Here is a 19,186-nt window from a genome sequence, read left to right on the forward strand (position 1 = left end):
GGCCGAGCGGCAGTGCGTCAGGGAACCGGAATTTTTATTTTTATTCTCTCTCGTCTCTGTCGCTCCTCATCCTTCCATCTCCTTTTCTTTTGCCTCGTCTGTCCTACCCCCAGGTCCCCACAGGTCACCATAAGCGGTTAACCCCGCAGGGAGGGGGGGGTGGTGGGGGGGAGTAGAGCGCAGTCTCGGGAGTACCCCCTGGCCTGCGATGGGGGTATGTGACGAGTGGGGCAGGGCCGAGAGCCGTGGGAACGGAGCGAGGGCGGTAGAGTGATTGAGAAATGAGCGACACCTGCTTGACCCATTGGTCTCGAGTCCCACGGAGGAGATCTAAAACAGGAGTGACGACAGTGAAGGACCAGAGAGGACCAGGCCTGGGCTTTAGTTTGTGTTTTGATTTTGTTTGTGCATGGCAGTTGTCCGTGAGGGGCTGCCGTTCTGATTTGTGTTTATTTTATTACCGTATTTTTCGGACTATAAGTCGCACCTGAGTATAAGTCACATCAGTCCAAAAATATGTCATGATGAGGAAAAAAACATATATAAGTTGCACTGGACTATAAGTCGCATTTATTTAGAACCAAGAGAAAGCATTACCGTCTACAGCCGCGAGAGGGCGCTCTATGTTTTCAGTGTATGCTACAGGAGCACTGAGCAGCATAGAGCGCCCTCTCGCGGCTGTAGACGGTAATGTTTTCTGTTAGTTAATTTCTCTTGGTTCATTTCTCTTGGATCATGTCAAATAAATTTTGATAAATAAGTCGCACCTGACTATAAGTCACAGGACCAGCCAAAGTGTGACTTATAGTCCGGAAAATACGGTATTAAAGCTCTCATTTTGATTGTCCGCCGGTTCCTGCCTCCTCCTTCCCGTGAATATGAAGTTTTGTAACATTACAAACACCATACACAAAAGGGTTTCTGCAGATTTTACAGGTCTTACAAATTTCTTCATTGATCTTTATACAAATTGATGCCTTAAGAAAGTTTTAAATTAGAGCACAAAGCTTTAAAAGTTGAATGCATTGCAAAAGAAGTAAATGAATATCTTCCTCTGTTTTGTCATTTTCCAATACAAATATCAAATATTGATCTTTCAATCAAGATATATTTATGATGCCAATGTAAAATTAAGTCTTGTAAAATGTAATAGGGAGTGTCAGCCTCATTAAAAAAGTTAACAGCTTAAGTCATTTGTGGAATAATGCGTATTGGAGACGCGAACCGTTTAAAACGATTCAGTTCGATTTGGTGAATTGGTTCAAAAAGATCCGGTTACATTGAATGATTCGTTTGCGAACCGGATATGACAAACTGCTTTGTTTTGAACTCTCTCACAACAGACACAGCAGAGAAGACAATGCTGAATAAAGTCGTAGTTTTTGCTATTTTTGGACCAAAATGTATTTTCGATGCTTCAAAAAATTCTAACTGACCCTCTGATGTCACATGGACTACTTTGATGATGTTTTTCTTACCTTTCTGGACATGGACAGTAGACCGTACACACAGTTTCAATGGAGGGACGGAGAGCTCTCACACAAAATCTAAAATATCTTAAACTGTGTTTCCGTAGTGAGGTCTCACGTGTTTGGAACGACATGAGGGTGAGTTATTAATAACATAATTATGATTTTTCGATGAACGAAGCCTTTAAATGAGTTTATACTTAAAACAATAACAAGTATTTATCAAAGAGTTATTAAAACTTCCCTTTTATTAATTTGTTAATTACATTAAGGTGATTATTTTGCCAAATGGCAGATATTAGTTCTTGTTTTAATCACAAAATCACTTCACACAATACTTCGTATCTCATGTCATTTTGTATAAATGTATCTTTATTTAAGAATCTTTAGGCATTTGTACTGAAAAAACAAGTCAAAAATACGGAGGAAGAACATAACTTAGATCATTCTGCAACAGAACGTACAGTAAAATATACTGTATTTCCATATTCTAGTGTCTGAGAGCAGAGGGTTTTAGTGTTTTTGTCAAATTAATAAAAAAAAAAATTAATATCTGTTGGAAGTTGAACTCTGAAGTTAATACAACACTGTAAAAAATGGAACAAGCTATTTATTTAAAATAATTATGGTAACTGTCACGTGTTGGTTTCTGTTTGTTCCCGTCTGTCCCTTTACAATCCCTCAGTTTCTTTATCGTCTTTGTCTTGGATTGATGTTATTTTGGAATGGTTTTAGTGGTTTATGTTTATTAAAAGATTCCTTTGTCTCCACTCCTTCGTGCAGTTTTACGAAAACCACGACTGCCTGACAGAATCCAGGGTCCTACTTGAGTTTTTTTATTTTTTTTTTATTTATCATTTTGTTGTTGTTGTTTTTCTCCCTTCAACAATGAAATTGCATTGTTTTCATCTAAACTCTAAGCTGTGTGGTGTCCTTTGAGGTGTTCAGAGGACAGCAGCACATTGTGACCATTGAACACTTCATCAGCGAAACTTGCCACAACACCTAGAAAGCTGTTACCTCTTCAGTTTGTCCATATGTCTATTGTAAGTGCAAAGCCATCTCCTAACTGCAACAGCTCCCTAAGTCTGCCTTCCATAATACTAAGAGCATTTGGCGTCAGTGTATCACGCACTGTATTGTAGCATGGAGTGTTGTATCCGGGCTGGGCAACGCTGACAAAATGACGTATATGGAGTTAGAATTGTGTCTTTATTACATGCGAGAAAATAAAACATCTGAGAGAAAAAAAAAAGTTTGAGAGAAAAAGTTATCACACTGATAGCAAAAAAACATTTCATGAGAGAAAAAAGAATATTTGAGAGAAAAAGTTTTCATGCCAATAGCAAAAAATAATAATATTTGAGACTAAAAAAAGTTTTGAGAGAAAGTATTTTCTCATAGAACATAAAAAAATATACATTTGAAATTTTTTTAATTATTTCTGAGAAAAAAAATCTCTCTCAAAATACTTTGAAAAAAACTCTCAAATATATATTTTTTGCTATCAGTGTGAAAATATTTTCTCTAAAAAAAAAAGTGTTTCTCTCGAAACGCTTTTCTTTGCTCTTGATGCAATTTCTTGCTCTCGTGTCAGGATTTTGCTTTCACTGTGAGAATTGTGTCATGGGCGGGGCCACGTTCCTATTGGCCAGTCGGGTGAGCATCGTCTTGTCTTGGGAGTCGAACTGAATCATTACACCATTGTTCGGTTCACCTGCATAGATGCCGCCTCTGCCTTATGGCTGGTTAAGTTGAGCACGGACACTACAATGTTTGGGTAAGATGATGACACACAGCTGGCTGAGCAAGTTCAGTATCACTGAAGATGAAACATTAAAAAATAGCACTCATATTCATGAATTTATGTGTATTATATTATTTGCTTGCTAATCGCCAGTGCTTTAAGTGGCCCAAAAGAGGTGCAGGTACTCTATTATAGCATATATATATATATATATATATATATATATATATATATATATATATATATATATATATATATATATATATATATATATATATATATATATATATATATATATATATATATATATATATATTTTTTTTTTTATGACTCTCCTCATCCCCATTGTAAAAAGAAAAAAACATTAAAAAAACAATGACAGTTGTAACAGTGCATAAATCAGACCTTAACTCTAATGAGCTTAAACTTATTTTTGTTCACAGTGCCCGAACTGTCAATCACTCCTGTACGCGTGCATCACTGACTGTCCTCATCGCAGCTGCAGCAACTTGCGCTCTCTTCATCAAGCTTTAAAACAAAAAGGGGACAAAACGGTCGTATTGTCTTCGTGCATATGGATTAATTAGATAAATAAATAAATAAATTCGTGTCTAGCCGCCTACGGTATTTTTGTTTAGAACTTAGAGAAAAGATGCTGCAGCCAATGAGCAGCCGGCGGGGGCTGGTTGCAGGACGACTCAACCTCCGCAGACAGTTTTTAATGTTTATCAGACAATAACTACTCAAGATTTTGCTTTAGTATAATTTTCGGGACAATTAGGGCCAGATTCGGGATTCTGGACAACAGTTTAGATTTCGGGACTGTCCCGAATTTTTCGGGATGTCTGGTCACCCTTCCTGAAAGAGCTGCTGCATTACTTCATTAGCTTGCGTCTGCCCTGTAAAGATATCACACAGACTTGGTAAAGAGTCAGCAAGCGAGTCATCTGATTCTAACCGTGCTGTTCTTATAATAATCAGAGTCTGAAGCCAGGAAAGCATCAGTGTTGTTCACTGACTTTGAATATCACAGAACTGAGCGAGCGCGTATCACACGTTTTCTCCGGCCACGCTGAGTTGTAATTGACAGCGGGAAAAGCGACGCAATCGCATGCGCTTTTCACTAGTGAAACTCAAGGGTTTATGGGTAATGTAGTCTCCGCTCTCGGTGAGACGAATTATGAAGCTTGCATTGTGAAGGGCGCTCTGAAAGGCGGCAGCGCAGGCTAAAGATTTAAGCCTCTATTGAAACAGATGTCTAAATGAGCGTACCGGTACGTTAAAAGCACGTTCTGGGCGCACGGAGTGGTGGTGGTACGCTCAAGAGCTATATTCGGAAGTGGCGGTACTGAGTACCGGTGTGTACCGGCCCACTTAAAGCACTGCTAATCGCTAGTAAAGCTAACCAGCCATCATGCTAGGTAAACTTGCAAACTCACCTGGCTTATACTATGTTTAAATCAAATGCCAAATTAATGTTTTGATTTAGATAGTTTCACGCCTTATTTAGTGAGTAGTGAGCAGTGATTGATATACCGTTTGAAAGTGTCCCACCTAGTTTTGTTTAAGATAGTCTTTGTATGGTTGTTGCACTACATGTTTAGCTACACTGCATGTATAGCTCGCAAACTCAGCTACACTGGGCTTATTCTAAATATTTTTTACCATCTAGCCGAGGTCTAGAGCTGACAAGGTAAATTGTACGTACCGGTACGCTCATTTAGACATCTGTTTCAATAGAGGCTTTAATCTTTAGCCTGCGCTGCCGCCTTTCAGAGCGCCCTTCACAATGCCAGCTTCATAATTCGTCTCACCGAGAGCGGAGACTACATTACCCATAAACCCTTGAGTTTCACTAGTGAAAAGCGCATGCGATTGCGTCGCTTTTCCCGCTGTCAATTACAACTCAGCGTGGCCGGAGAAAACGTGTGATACGCGCTCGCTCAGTTCTGTGATATTCAAAGTCAGTGAACTACACTGATGCTTTCCTGGCTTCAGACTCTGATTATTATAAGAACAGCACGGTTAGAATCAGATGACTCGCTTGCTGACTCTTTACCAAGTCTGTGTGATATCTTTGAAGGGCAGACGCAAGCTAATGAAGTAATGCAGCAGCTCTTTCAGGAAGGGTGAACAGACATCCCGAAAAATTCGGGACAGTCCCGAAATCTAAACTGTTGTCCAGAATCCCGAATCTGGCCCTAATTGTCCCGAAAATTATACTAAAGCAAAATCTTGAGTAGTTATTGTCTGATAAACATTAAAAACTGTCTGCGGAGGTTGAGTCGTCCTGCAACCAGCCCCCGCCGGCTGCTCATTGGCTGCAGCATCTTTTCTCTAAGTTCTAAACAAAAATACCGTAGGCGGCTAGACACGAATTTATTTATTTATTTATCTAATTAATCCATATGCACGAAGACAATACGACCGTTTTGTCCCCTTTTTGTTTTAAAGCTTGATGAAGAGAGCGCAAGTTGCTGCAGCTGCGATGAGGACAGTCAGTGATGCACGCGTACAGGAGTGATTGACAGTTCGGGCACTGTGAACAAAAATAAGTTTAAGCTCATTAGAGTTAAGGTCTGATTTATGCACTGTTACAACTGTCATTGTTTTTTTTATTTTTTTTTATTTTTACAATGGGGATGAGGGGAGTCATAAAAAAAACATATATATATATATATATATATATATATATATATATATATATATATATATATATATATATATGCTATAATAGAGTACCGGCACCTCTTTTGGGCCACTTAAAGCACTGGCGATTAGCAAGCAAATAATATAATACACATAAATTCATGAATATGAGTGCTATTTTTTAATGTTTCATCTTCAGTGATACTGAACTTGCTCAGCCAGCTGTGTGTCATCATCTTACCCAAACATTGTAGTGTCCGTGCTCAACTTAACCAGCCATAAGGCAGAGGCGGCATCTATGCAGGTGAACCGAACAATGGTGTAATGATTCAGTTCGACTCCCAAGACAAGACGATGCTCACCCGACTGGCCAATAGGAACGTGGCCCCGCCCATGACACAATTCTCACAGTGAAAGCAAAATCCTGACACGAGAGCAAGAAATTGCATCAAGAGCAAAGAAAAGCGTTTCGAGAGAAACACTTTTTTTTTTTAGAGAAAATATTTTCACACTGATAGCAAAAAATATATATTTGAGAGTTTTTTTCAAAGTATTTTGAGAGAGATTTTTTTTCTCAGAAATAATTAAAAAAATTTCAAATGTATATTTTTTTATGTTCTATGAGAAAATACTTTCTCTCAACTTTTTTTAGTCTCAAATATTATTATTTTTTGCTATTGGCATGAAAACTTTTTCTCTCAAATATTCTTTTTTCTCTCATGAAATGTTTTTTTGCTATCAGTGTGATAACTTTTTCTCTCAAACTTTTTTTTTTCTCTCAGATCTTTTATTTTCTCGCATGTAATAAAGACACAATTCTAACTCCATAGACGTATACCCTCTCGTTTCACCTTTGGGGGCGCTGGAGAGGGAAAAAATTATTTATCTGTAGTTCTGTATTAAGGCCTATATACAGCTGTGAGTTTAGGTCTGCAGTTTAACTGATATTATTTAATAACTATGGAGCTCCGAATATAATTCGAATTAAAAAATATTTTAATAATTATGTAATATAAAGGGTTCATTCCATGATTTAGGCCTACCAAAACTAGGTAACGAACTGACCAATTCGTGCCAGCTAAGCCTGTAAAACCTGTAAGAAACTGAAATTCGCTTAATGAAATTAATCTAACTCCAACAATTTGAAAAGTTATATATTTGTGATGTGAACTCAAAAGCTAATTAGGTTAAGCAGAACTCAATCTAAGTAAATTACTATAAATTATTTTAAACTATTAGGCTATTACCTTACAGTCTATTAGGTCTAAACGGCGGACCATAAAATTATTTAAAGAGCCAGTAAGATGAAAATTCTAAGCTTCCTATCACGGTTTATAAGTCCTGTACAATAGGTTTAAATCCATCCAAGGTTAAAAAACATTGTAATTTTGTCAAAATATAAATTTAAAATTACCTCAATTCTCAGATATCCCCAAACGGTTCACGCAAAGCTGTTCAAAAGATTAAGTTTCCTTAAACCCCACCTTTCGGTAGCATACTGTGTTCTGATTGGTCAACTAACATAGTTTTGATTGGTTGTTCCGCACAGACCTCCATGGTAAACAATGCATTAGCATCTTTTTGGGGTGAATTATGTCTTATTCCTCTCATCGCGAAGCAAACAGTAAAATAAAAAACTTGAACAGTCTCGCTGCTTTTTCTTCTGTGTGGGTGTATTCAAGCCGCGGCCTTCAGTTTGAATCTGAATACGCGTTCAGCGCGGGGGCGTGGTCACATTAGATATAATGAAGGGAGACGTGAAAAACGGACATCGCATTGTTTTCATATGGATTACTTTATCACAGAATATCTGTTAGCAGCACTTGTTACACTTCATTTTAATGACGTGTTTGTACATGACAATCAGCACAAACAAAGGCTGCAGACAGCACACATACTGATAAGACGCTCGGGAGAAAACACATAACTTCATAATCATACCTCGCGTTGTGATTAGGAGATGTTCGTTGTTCTAAATAAAGTTGGTAATGAACCATCTTTTATGGCCAAACGCTTTGAAAATCCCGCTGTACTCACCGAGATTAGAAAAGCAGTCATCAGTGAAATGTTGTGAACACAACAAAAGGGATTTGTTGTACTGCTCTGTTATTGTGGTAAAAATGAATTTTAGCCATTGGTTCTTCTGATCTTCATTCTTTGGCAGTGAAAAAAAAATAAACATGCCTTTACAATTAAAAACACACTGTCTCCTCGACATGATGCTCTCACACCAACCTGAGCGTCTTTGTGTGTGTGTGTGTGTGGGGGGGGGGGGGGGTTATTATGCAAAGTGTTCCTAGTGACGTACATAGAGATGGGCAAAAGATTTGTAATTTATAACGACTTTTTTCAGCGATTCAGAGATGACTCCTTACTTTAGAAGCCAATAACTTTATAAATCGTGTACTTTTTGGTTTAATTACTTGGCACATTGTTCACACTGATGGACAGCTACATCATACACTGTAATACAGGTAATTTTTGATTTCCCATCTGGGTGGCTCTTTAAAAGAAAAATGGGCTTAATTCGTTATTTCTAACATTTGTTTTTCGAGAGGTCACATTTTTATAACATAGGCCTGTATGTTTTTATGCTTCATATCTTTCATAACTAATTAAAATAGCCTAACTAGAGGGTAATATATTATCTTTCATAACTAATTAAATAACTAAATGATAATATAATAAATAAATTTCATGATAAGCATAGATTAATCCTTTTAAACTAATTAAGTAATTTAATACTTAATTTGTGGCCACAATTTTGACTAAACAAAAAAAATTTGGCTAGTCCTAGCATAACACAGAATAGCCTATTCTAAATTTGTGATCGTGATTTTGTCTGCGTGTTATGATCGGGGCTCCGTACTACAACCGAATATAGCTAACCTTAGCCTACCTGTTTATTCTTTTTTTTTATGGTATGTAATTAGCTCACCTTTTGCTGCACCATGTTTGCGTAGCACATCCTCGTGCTTTCTGGCAATGGGCTGCTTCAGATTCCAATATTAATCTTTACTAACTTTTAACAGTCTCCCCACACTCCCTCTCAGTTTCTTCTCCCTGCTCATTCTTAACTTTGATTTTTACTTTACAAATATGTATAAGGCTTGCAACTTCGTTGAAACAATATCTGAACTCCATAACTGCTCTTCTATTCTCAAGCTCTACAGATTCTCGCACTCTAACAAGCAAATCACCAAAGGCCATTCTGGGTTGAGCGAGCAGCGCTGAGCGAGAAGAGCGGAATCTTCAGAAAGGTGCTCTGCGCTCTTAAGGAAATATTATCACTCTGTTCCCCGCTCCACTCCGCTCACATGCTCCCTCAGTGAAAGTTTGATCATGGCACATTTGGTAACACAAACAGTAAAAATGTCTTGTGAAAAAACACACATTGTCTATATGACACTTTCATGTAAGCACAATATTGCTGTGGAGAGATCGCTAAACTATGCGCTCAAAATAAATGCTAAACTAAGTATGTTTTCATATCATCATCATCATCATCATCATCATCATCATCATCAGCACTTGTTCCGGCATCAGTGAGCAAGCAAAGGGTTGCCAGATTGCACAAATTGAATAAAACACTGGGCAGAAAGTGTATCCTTAAAGATGAAAAGCTCTGTTTTGGGGCTTACACATCTGGCAACCACAAGCATGAATGCTAGTGAAGACTTGTTAGAAATGCAAGATAATGCAAATGGCAAATTAAAAACACGTTTCAGGATAAATAAACGAGCCGGCCAATATCGTGACGAATATTTTTAATTAACCGAGAAAGGTGGATATCATTATCGAGATTAAAATCCGATTAATCGTGCAGCCCTAGCTTCATCCATCAGGCAGTCAGGAAACTGAACTCCCTCCCGACCTTGCCCCCCTCCCCTCTTGGGTCCAAACAGTCCTCACATACACACAGGCTTTCCTGGCATAACAGGGAAATATGTTCATTGCCCTGCTAAAGTGTTTTCCATTAACCAATCTCAGGGCATGCAGAAAGAGATGACCTGGAAAGAGTTGAAAGAGTCTGCATTTTATGACGTGGAAAGACAGAGATGGGTGGCAGAAAAAAATAAATAAATTATATTCTTTTGCCCCTTAGTAATATTTAACTTATGTATATACTTTATATTTGGATTTTTTATTTTTCTGTGTGAGATTGTAATGTCTATTTATTGTCAGAATTCTATTTTTCTTTCTACTTAATTATTTTGGATCTATATTTACTCATCTTAAAAAGTGCTTAAAGCATTTAATAAAAATACAGCTGAAAATGAATGAAGAATTAATTGCTTCATGAATGCGGTGTTCTACCCTTTAGGACTAATATTTTACAGCTTCTATGGATTTGGAAACACTTAATTGATAATTTATCTTAAGTATGACTTAAATTATTCCATCACTCAATCAATTTTCATTCAGTACTTGAATATTAACCCAGTTTGAGTTAAATTTAAATGCCTCTTATTTACATTTCAAAAGCCATTTAATATAACCATTCATGTTTTAATACAACCATGTAATAATTCACTACTATTATTTTACTGTATTTATTTTTATAGCAATAATTTATTCATAATTCTTTGTCTTGTAATCCAAAAATACAAGACACACATTTAAAATACTTTGTAATGCTTTGTTAAATCTTATTATTTAGTTGTAAACCCAGATGAAAAAAAAGAAAAAAAAGAAAAATCTGATTGGCTGTGACATAATTTCAGCTGAAATGCTGCGATCTGATTGGCTGTCAGTGAATTACAACTATCCACGGCTGGCCACACAGTCCAGACCATACAAAAACCATACTAAAGCTACAACTAAGCCATCGTGTTGCAACTTGCTAATTAAGCATGAAATTTTGGAAGTTTGTGAACATCCCAAATGCTAGAAAATGGAAAAGTGAGTTCTTACCTCCCGTAAATCAGAGGAAAAAGGGGCTGGATCCCAGCTCACTAAAATCCCAGCACTGTACAAATTACTGGAGAGGAAATGGTAATCTTCAGAAGACATTACCTGTAATATAATCAGACATTTAGTTTTTTAGGAGCTTATTACTGCATGTTATTTTAACTTTTCAACAGTTATCAAAGAATCTACCTGGGAATTGATCAGACGCACTGTTGTTTTAGAGCCCACATCTTTTTCAAAGCCTGTTGTTGGTGCAGCATTGAACCGCATTACAGCATCATGTTCATCTAGAATTCAGGAGGGTTTTTTTTAGCAATGATTCTGATAATTTTGATAGTAGTGAAAATAATCATTAAATCAATCATATATATATATATATATATATATATATATATATATACTACATATATATTTATTTTAATATATTTTATTTTGTGTGTGAATTTAAGCCAAAATGCTTTGTTACATAACTGTAGTAATGTCTGGTGATGTAAAATCATAAGAAATCTAATCTCTTTTTTAAATTGATGGATCCAAATTTAGGTATTACCTATTTCCTTTCCTAATCCAGAGTTTTTGAGAGAACCTGCAGATGACACCACTGCGCAGGTCTTGAACGGGCCGATATCAGCATTAATTTGCCGTGGAGGTAACTGAGAGGCCCAAGGAAACCCAGAAAATGGCTCCATATCTGGTGTTAGAGTTGCAATCTGAACCGTATTCTTGATTTGACAAAGAAGTTCAGGGCCACTGAGTTTAGAACGGCGTGCTGCACTCTCAGGTCTAGAGTAACGAACTCCATATTTATTCATTGCCTAAAACAAAAAAGATTATAATAGATAGATATCATATTTGTTGCAGGTAAAACCTATTGTTAGGTACAGTTTTGTATTTTTACATATTCAGAAGATTTTCTTCCTTAAAGGATTATGTAAAATGAATTGAACAATTTTGGTATAGATTTATCAATACTCTGAGGATAAAGCTCTACTATATATGTAAAATAGAAAACGCCACCTTATACTAACTGAAGAGACTTCATGCCTTGCTGATCAGCAGTTGCAGTCCTTGCCGCTTGTTCCTGTGTTTTTATATGGCAAGGATTTTATGTGTCTTTGAGTTCCCCTCACCTGATAATTCTGGACCACCTTCCTCAGCCTTTTTCCTAGCATGCTACTTGACATCTCTTCATTCCAGACCTTTCCGAGTGCTCCATTAGGCCCAAAAATAACAGTATCCACACTTGTGGCTCCCAAATCTCCTCTCCGTCGGCCTCCAAAAATAGTCTCTAAAGCACGCCTCAGTGGTTGTGATAGAAGCCAGTAAAATAACCCATGCTCTCTTCGTTTGCCCCTGAGGTTGCGTTCCTTAGTACCGCTCTCCATTGAGTAGTTAGAAGACGACAGGATGGGAATAGGCTTTTGAGGATCTCCAGGAATAACACCTGGAAGCTTTTGAGGGTCAGAATACATGGGTTTTGACCCTCCTGTTCCCCGCAGTACCTTCAATAGATCAACATTACTTTCAGTAAGGATGCAGTTTACATTTGACTATATAGTCTTGCAGGAATGAAATAATTTTGTAGGCCAGCCCAGAAGTTAGCATCACACATGATTCCCTTGATAAAAAACATTTTTCCAGTGTCTTTTGGATTACACTCTGAAAAATATATAAAATAAGCTCTGTGACCAACAAAAGTTTGATTCTTACATGTTCGTTTAAGATAATTGAAGCAAATAAACAATGTTTATCAATCACCAGTAGTAAAAATCTTACGGTAGGTTATAAACAAACTGCAAAAGTTGAGCTTGTCTTAACCACAGACCTTAAGTCTGGCTCAGGCATTTAACCAAAAATGTTTTTAAAAAAACCCTTGACTTTGGGACAATGGAACCAGATGTGCTAAATCCCTGATTTCCAGGCTTAAGAACTCATTCCAACTTCACATAGTGTTCAGATTCCTTGAAGTACCTTAACAATTGTGTGCGTTCTTGGCTGAGCTCGAGTTCTCGCCTTCACCCCGAAAATGGCATCTGTGACAGGTATGCTGTTTTCAGCACAAAAGGTGTAAAGGAGAGCCATAGTCATACAGAACAGCGCCATGCACAGGGCCCCTCGACGGGCCCGGCGCCTCAACCGCCAAAGTTGGCTAACTCGATCCATGGCAGCTCCTGGGATCTGGATAATGAATCACAGACAATATTAGCAAATTAAAGGATGTCCTCTGCAAAAGGAGTTGGCAGATACATAGAAGCATATACAGGTGCATCTCAGAACACCATGGAAAAGGTCTTTATTTTTATATATTTTTTTAATTCTGATGGTTACGACTTAGAGCCTAGGAAAATTAAAAATTCTGTATCTCAAAAAATTAAAATATTAAATTTTGAGCTTGATTAGGTTGATACATTTTTAGTAGAAATACATACTGGGTGCACCTCTTGGGCTAGTTTAGAACATGCAACCGCAATTATGGGAAAGACTACTGATTTAACAGTTGTCCAGAAGACAATCATCCCAAACTAAGTATTTAGTAATTAAACCTGCTTTGGAGATATTATACATTTCTGTTTTGTAAATATTTTTTTTATTGATCTTTGAGAAAATATTCTTAATTTTTTTGAGATACTGAATTTTTTATTTTCCTAAGCTGTAAGTACTCCTCGTACCACTGGGAGGGGTGGAGGTACGGGTCTCCTTATATCCAAAGAATGGAAATTTGATCTTCAGCCATCACCTATGTGTGGTATCCTGAATAATTGTCATAATTATAATTATTTTCAGTTTATTCTTGTATATATTTCATGTGGCATGATGCAAAATTAGCAATATCCATTTTCCTTGATTTGATTTATATTTGATTTCTATAATTTCTGTCATATTATAAATGCTGTGTTAATCAAAATACATGTTGCAACTATTTCGGGATTTTTCATAAGAGTTATCGTTCCGATTTAATATGCATATTATCAGCTGGAGATGGATGTGTGTGATTGGTTGAATGAAAAGGTGCGCGCCACTGCGTGCGGGAGTTTCATGATAAAGCATCGGTGAAGAAACATCGCTTGAACGCTCATTCATTTAATATCATCCTTTACAGGTATAAAATGTACACAAGACACACCATCACTGCTTTAATCGTTTTGTAAGAAAGGCTGTTCTCTATACTGATTGTTTTTCGAGATGCATATGATTGATATGTTCATAAACTCGGTTTAATGTTAACCATCAAATCCGAGCACATGGTTAGCATAAATGTGCCGTGATTAGATAGCACGCTGGACCTCATCTACACGCGCTGTTGCTCTGTGGACACCTCTTCAGTTGCTCCACTGCACACCTCTGACCACTTCCTTATTACTGCTAACCTAGCACTTACTCCTGAAGTGGCACAAACTCCAACGCAGGTCACCTTTCGACGGAACCTACGCTCACTCTCTCCATCTCGCCTATCTGCTGTGGTTTCATCCTTGTTTCCTCCACTCCCTCAGTTTTCTGCTCTGGATACGAACAGTGCCCTTCTCTTCTCAATCCGCCGCCTCCACCTCCTCCATCGGATGACTTTGCAGTTTTCTTCACAATTAAGACAAGATCCATCAGTGACCAATTCTCCACACCGCAGACTGAGGACAACTACACAATGACTGACGCACACTCTTTATCCTCCTCCTCCCCACTCTCAGTGATGGACGTCTCCAAAATTCTCCTGTCCAATCATCCTACTACTTGTCCACTTGATCCGATCCCTACTCACCTCCTTCAAGTGATCTCTTCTTCAGTCATACCTTCACTTACTCACATTATCAACTCCTCTCTTCACTCTGGAACATTTCCCTTAGCATTCAAGCAGGCTCGGGTAATCCCACTGCTCAAGAAACCATCTCTAAATCCAGCGCTTCTTGAAAACTCCAGACTGGTATCCCTTCTTCCATTCATTGCAAAGACACTTGAGCGAGCTGTGTTCAACCAGCTTTCTATGTTCCTTGGACAGAACCACCTCCTGGACAGCAACCAATCTGGCTTCAAAAGTGGCCACTCAACTGAGACGGCTCTGCTCTCGGTTACTAAAGCCCTGCGACTAGCAAGAGCAGCTTCAAAATCCTCGGTACTCATCTTACTGGACCTGTGTGCTGCTTTTGACACTGTTAATCACCAGATTCTCCTGTCCACCCTCAGAAAGAAGGGCATCTCTGGAACTGCTCTCCTGTGGGTTAAGTCCCACCTCGCTGATAGATCCTTCAGTGTGTCTTGGAGGGGTGATGTTTCAAAGTCACAACACCTTGCTACTGGGGTTCCTCAAGGCTCAGTACTTGGACCACTTCTCTTCTTCATCTACATGACATCTTTAGGATCTGTCATTCAGAAACATGGCTTTTCTTATCACTGCTACGGTGATGACACACAACTCTACTTCTCATTCCAGCCAGATGACCCGACGGTAGCTGCTCGCATTTCAGCCTGTCTGAGAGACATTTCTAGCTGGATCAATGACCATCACCTTCAGTTTAACCTTACGAAGACAGAACTCCTGGTGATTCCAGCTAACCCATTGCTTCATCACAACTTCTCTATACAGTTGGGCTCGTCAACAATAACTCCTTCGAGGACAGCCAGAAACCTAGGAGTTATGATGGATCATCAGTTAAGCTTCACAGACCACATTGCTACAACGACCCGGTCCTGCAGGTTTGCCTTATACAGCATTAGGAAGATTAGACCCTTCCTGTCAGAGCAAGCAACCCAACTTCTTGTCCAATCTCTTGTTCTCTCTAGACTGGACTATTGTAATGCTCTCCTGGCGGGCCTTCCTGCATGTACTGTACTCTGCAAATGATCCAGAATGCAGCAGCGAGGGTTGTCTTCAATGAGCCAAAAAAAGCTCACGTTACTCCTCTCCTCATCAGGTTACACTGGCTACCAGTAGCCTCTCGCATCAAATTCAAGGTACTGGTGCTTGCCTACAAGACGACCACTGGCACGGCACCAACTTACCTAAACTCACTGGTTAAATCTTATGTTCCCTCCAGAAGTTTGCGCTCTGCAAGTGAACGACGCCTTGTGGTGCCATCCCAAAGAAGTTCAAAATCACTCTCACGGACCTTTTCCTGGACTGTGCCCAGCTGGTAGAATGAACTCCCTATCTCAATTCGTACAGCTGAGTCTTTACTCATTTTAAAGAAACATCTGAAGACTCATCTTTTTCGCCTGCACTTAACCAACTAACACCAGCACTTTTCCTTTTCTTGTCTTTTCATTTAATAAAAAAAACAAAATAAATAAAAAAAACCTGGCTATGCGTTCTATACTAGACTAACTGTGACTTGTCATGGCACTTTTATACTGTTGATGTTCTCTTTTTGACCTGACTGCTTCTATTGTTCTCATTTGTAAGTCGCTTTGGATAAAAGCGTCTGCTAAATGATTAAATGTAAGTCGTAATCAGAAAAAAAAACTCCCGAAATATTTCAGTTTGTGTGCAGTGAATCTAGAATATAAGAAAGTTTGCTTTTTTGAATTAAATTACAAAAAGTAAAGAACTTTTGCATGGTATTCTAATTTTTTTTAGATGCACCTGTACATGGATTCAGCTGAATGAAGACTGTAGAAAATAGTTTGAAACAGTCAGATATTTACTTTGAAGTCCTGTTCAGCTCAGGTCAGTAATCAAATTAGTGTGAAGAAAAAAGCATGTTCAATAAACTAGAGAATTTCTGATTGTAGTGGATTACATTTCTAGCCTCCTTTTGATGTGAATTCAGTTAAACTGTTGTGTTAAATATATGAAGTTGCACACAAAGTGTGCACTTTGATGGGTTAAATGCAGAGAACCAATTCTGAGTATGGGTTTACCAAACTTGGTAAATGTCAAGATTTTCACTTTCACTTTAAAATGCTATATTGAGTTACTTTGGTTGCACAACATTTAAAGGTGTGATATGATGCGGTTTAAATTTTTCATTTCTCTTTGGAGTGCACAAGCTCTTTTATGCAATTACATTTGTTTCAATAAAAATGAACGTAACTTTATAAAACTGAACGTAACTTTTTCAGAAATTTTTTCAGAAACTCAAATATGCTTCATTTTTGTTAATGTTTTTGAAAGATTCGTTTTCGCTGATCGTGGATTCTGAATTCATTGCCACAGATTTAGCTTTTGCTTCGCAGTTTTTCTTTTGTGTGTTTTGACACAAACTTCTCATGTGGGCAGGGTTAACAGTGATCTACTCTGATTTGATAGTGAGCTTTTGATGTACAGGTGCTCTCTGACTGGGAAGTACAGACACGCATATTGGAATCGAGCGGCAACCTCCCGCTCTCTCTAGTGAAGCCAATAAGGAAGTGACTAAAACTGCAATTCATCGACTGGCCGCTTGAGGCTGGCTGCAAAAGAGAGTCAATCCCATAGACTCCCCATGTTAAAATGCCCAACTTTACAGCAGAAAAAAACATGTTTTCAGCCTGGTGCAAAAAATGATTTTGGTCTATATAGCTAATTTTGCCCTTAAAGTTCTGCATAATTAAAGACGTGGCCACTTGACAGGTGAATTGCCACTGCTGTCACAGCCGTCGCGCTAGGTGGGCGTGGCTTCAGCAACCAGCTCCCGCCCTTTTGGCCATTTTCGATTGTCCGGGAGAGTCGCGCGGTGACACGCTGCCAAGATGGCGACGGCTCGCTCAACACTTTAGGCTTCAAAAACTCTCTTCAGGAATCTACTGTTGACGTCACGGACACTAGGTCCATGTTTTTATACAGTCTATGATTGGAATGCTACATAGACAGTAAAAGAGGTGTGGTCTTGTTGCGCTCCAAACATAGACAGTAAAAGAGGCGTGGTCTTGTTGCGCTCCAAACATAGACAGTAAAAGAGGCGTGGTCTTGTTGCGCTCCAAACATAGACAGTAAAAGAGGCGTGGTCTTGTTGCGCTCCAAACATAGACAGTAAAAGAGGCTCCTGTCTCCTGAGAGCTCATCTTGACAGACTGAGATGATCGAAGGACAAATATTATTTACAAATTTAGTAATACAAGGCACTGCGTATTGCATACAAATCAAAGAATTTGCATTTGTGAATGTGAAATTTGTTTAGGAAAGAAATTAAATTAATAACATAACTGATATTTTCAATTGTGGGGTCAGAGTCATAATACCCAAATATAATGTTTTTCATATTTACTGAGAAGCTTGGCAAAATCTTAACTTGACAAACACACCAATGTCATCCCAACGTTTCTGAGTGTAGTGACATGACCAAAATAAGTGTACAGTTTCTTCAGAACTCGAACAAAAAGATCATGTAAGATCAATGTCAGATTTAAATCTTTGAATAAACTTCTTTACAGGGTAGAACCTGTGTATGAGCTTAAAATAAACTTCTTTCACTTTGTCTGTCAAAAACAATTTTTGCGGTAGAGAGATTTAATCAGCGTGAGAGCTTTCAATGTTCGCAGCACGTGCCACTGAGTGAGGTCTGTACTTCCCGGTCAAAGAGCACCTGTCCATCAAAAGCTCACTATCCAATCAGAGTAGATCACTGTTAATCCCGCCCCCACGAGAGATTTGTGTCAAAACTCCAAAATCTGAAGCGAAATCTGTGGCTATGAATTCAGAATCCACGATCAGCGAAAACTAATCTTTCATTTTTTTTTTTTTTTCATTTGCCGCGTTTCCACCGAAATTACCCGGAACATTTTTACCAGGAACTTTTTTTCCCAGGAACTTTTTTCCCCCCAGACCTGTTGCGTTTCCACCGCGGTGTAAAGTACCGGGAAGATTAGGCAAATGACTGGTGACGTAGGTCCGCGCGTGTTTCTCAATACAAAGTACCACTGATAAAAAAGAAAAAAAAAAAAGTATGATGATTTTGGACGTGCATCATCGGTAGTTAGTTCAGACTTTGTGCATTCGACTGGGGAGTGTGATGTCTGCAACTACGCAAGTCTGGTAAATCTATAAACAGCAGCGTAACTATATATATATATATATATATATATATATATATATATATATATATATATATATATATATATTATACTTGATAACTTCAGTCAGCTCGTCTTGGCTACTGCAATTTTCCCTACTGTATATTTACAATAAAACGAAATAGGATATCAAATACCACTGCCTCCTTTGGTTTTCATTTAAGCATAATAACAGCTGCAGAAATGTACTTAGTTCAGAGATATGTGTATATGCAGCCATTACAATGAAACGAAATATTATATAAATTTGCCTTTTTTTATTTTCATTTTAACATATAGATAAATTGAATACAGACCAAAGAAAACCTGTTAGATTTACCCCGCAGCTGAATTATATTTTATGTTTAACCACTAAAGACACATCGGAGCCAGCGGCACATATCAGAAGGTCTATCCCAGGAGAGGCTGCTCTCTGAGGATACATGAGGAC

The 19,186-nt window shown here is 38.2% G+C and overlaps 1 protein-coding gene across 2 annotated transcripts in view; it reads right to left on the bottom strand.

Annotated features, from left to right (window-relative positions):
* The window catches only part of LOC127985654 (beta-galactoside alpha-2,6-sialyltransferase 1), a 40,185-nt gene that overhangs the window by 9,938 nt on the left and 11,061 nt on the right, over window positions 1-19,186 (bottom strand). For both annotated transcript variants that reach the window (XM_052587696.1, XM_052587695.1), the window contains exons 2-6: window positions 12,748-12,954; window positions 11,907-12,278; window positions 11,327-11,591; window positions 10,966-11,063; window positions 10,780-10,881 (exon numbers count right to left, since the gene is read on the bottom strand). In XM_052587696.1, the coding sequence (XP_052443656.1) occupies window positions 10,780-10,881; window positions 10,966-11,063; window positions 11,327-11,591; window positions 11,907-12,278; window positions 12,748-12,939 (1,029 nt within the window). In that variant the 5' untranslated portion in view covers window positions 12,940-12,954. The remainder of the gene's footprint in view (window positions 1-10,779; window positions 10,882-10,965; window positions 11,064-11,326; window positions 11,592-11,906; window positions 12,279-12,747; window positions 12,955-19,186) is intronic.

The sequence above is a fragment of the Carassius gibelio genome, chromosome B21 (genome assembly GCF_023724105.1).
Source record: "Carassius gibelio isolate Cgi1373 ecotype wild population from Czech Republic chromosome B21, carGib1.2-hapl.c, whole genome shotgun sequence".
Taxonomy (NCBI): Eukaryota; Metazoa; Chordata; class Actinopteri; order Cypriniformes; family Cyprinidae; genus Carassius; species Carassius gibelio.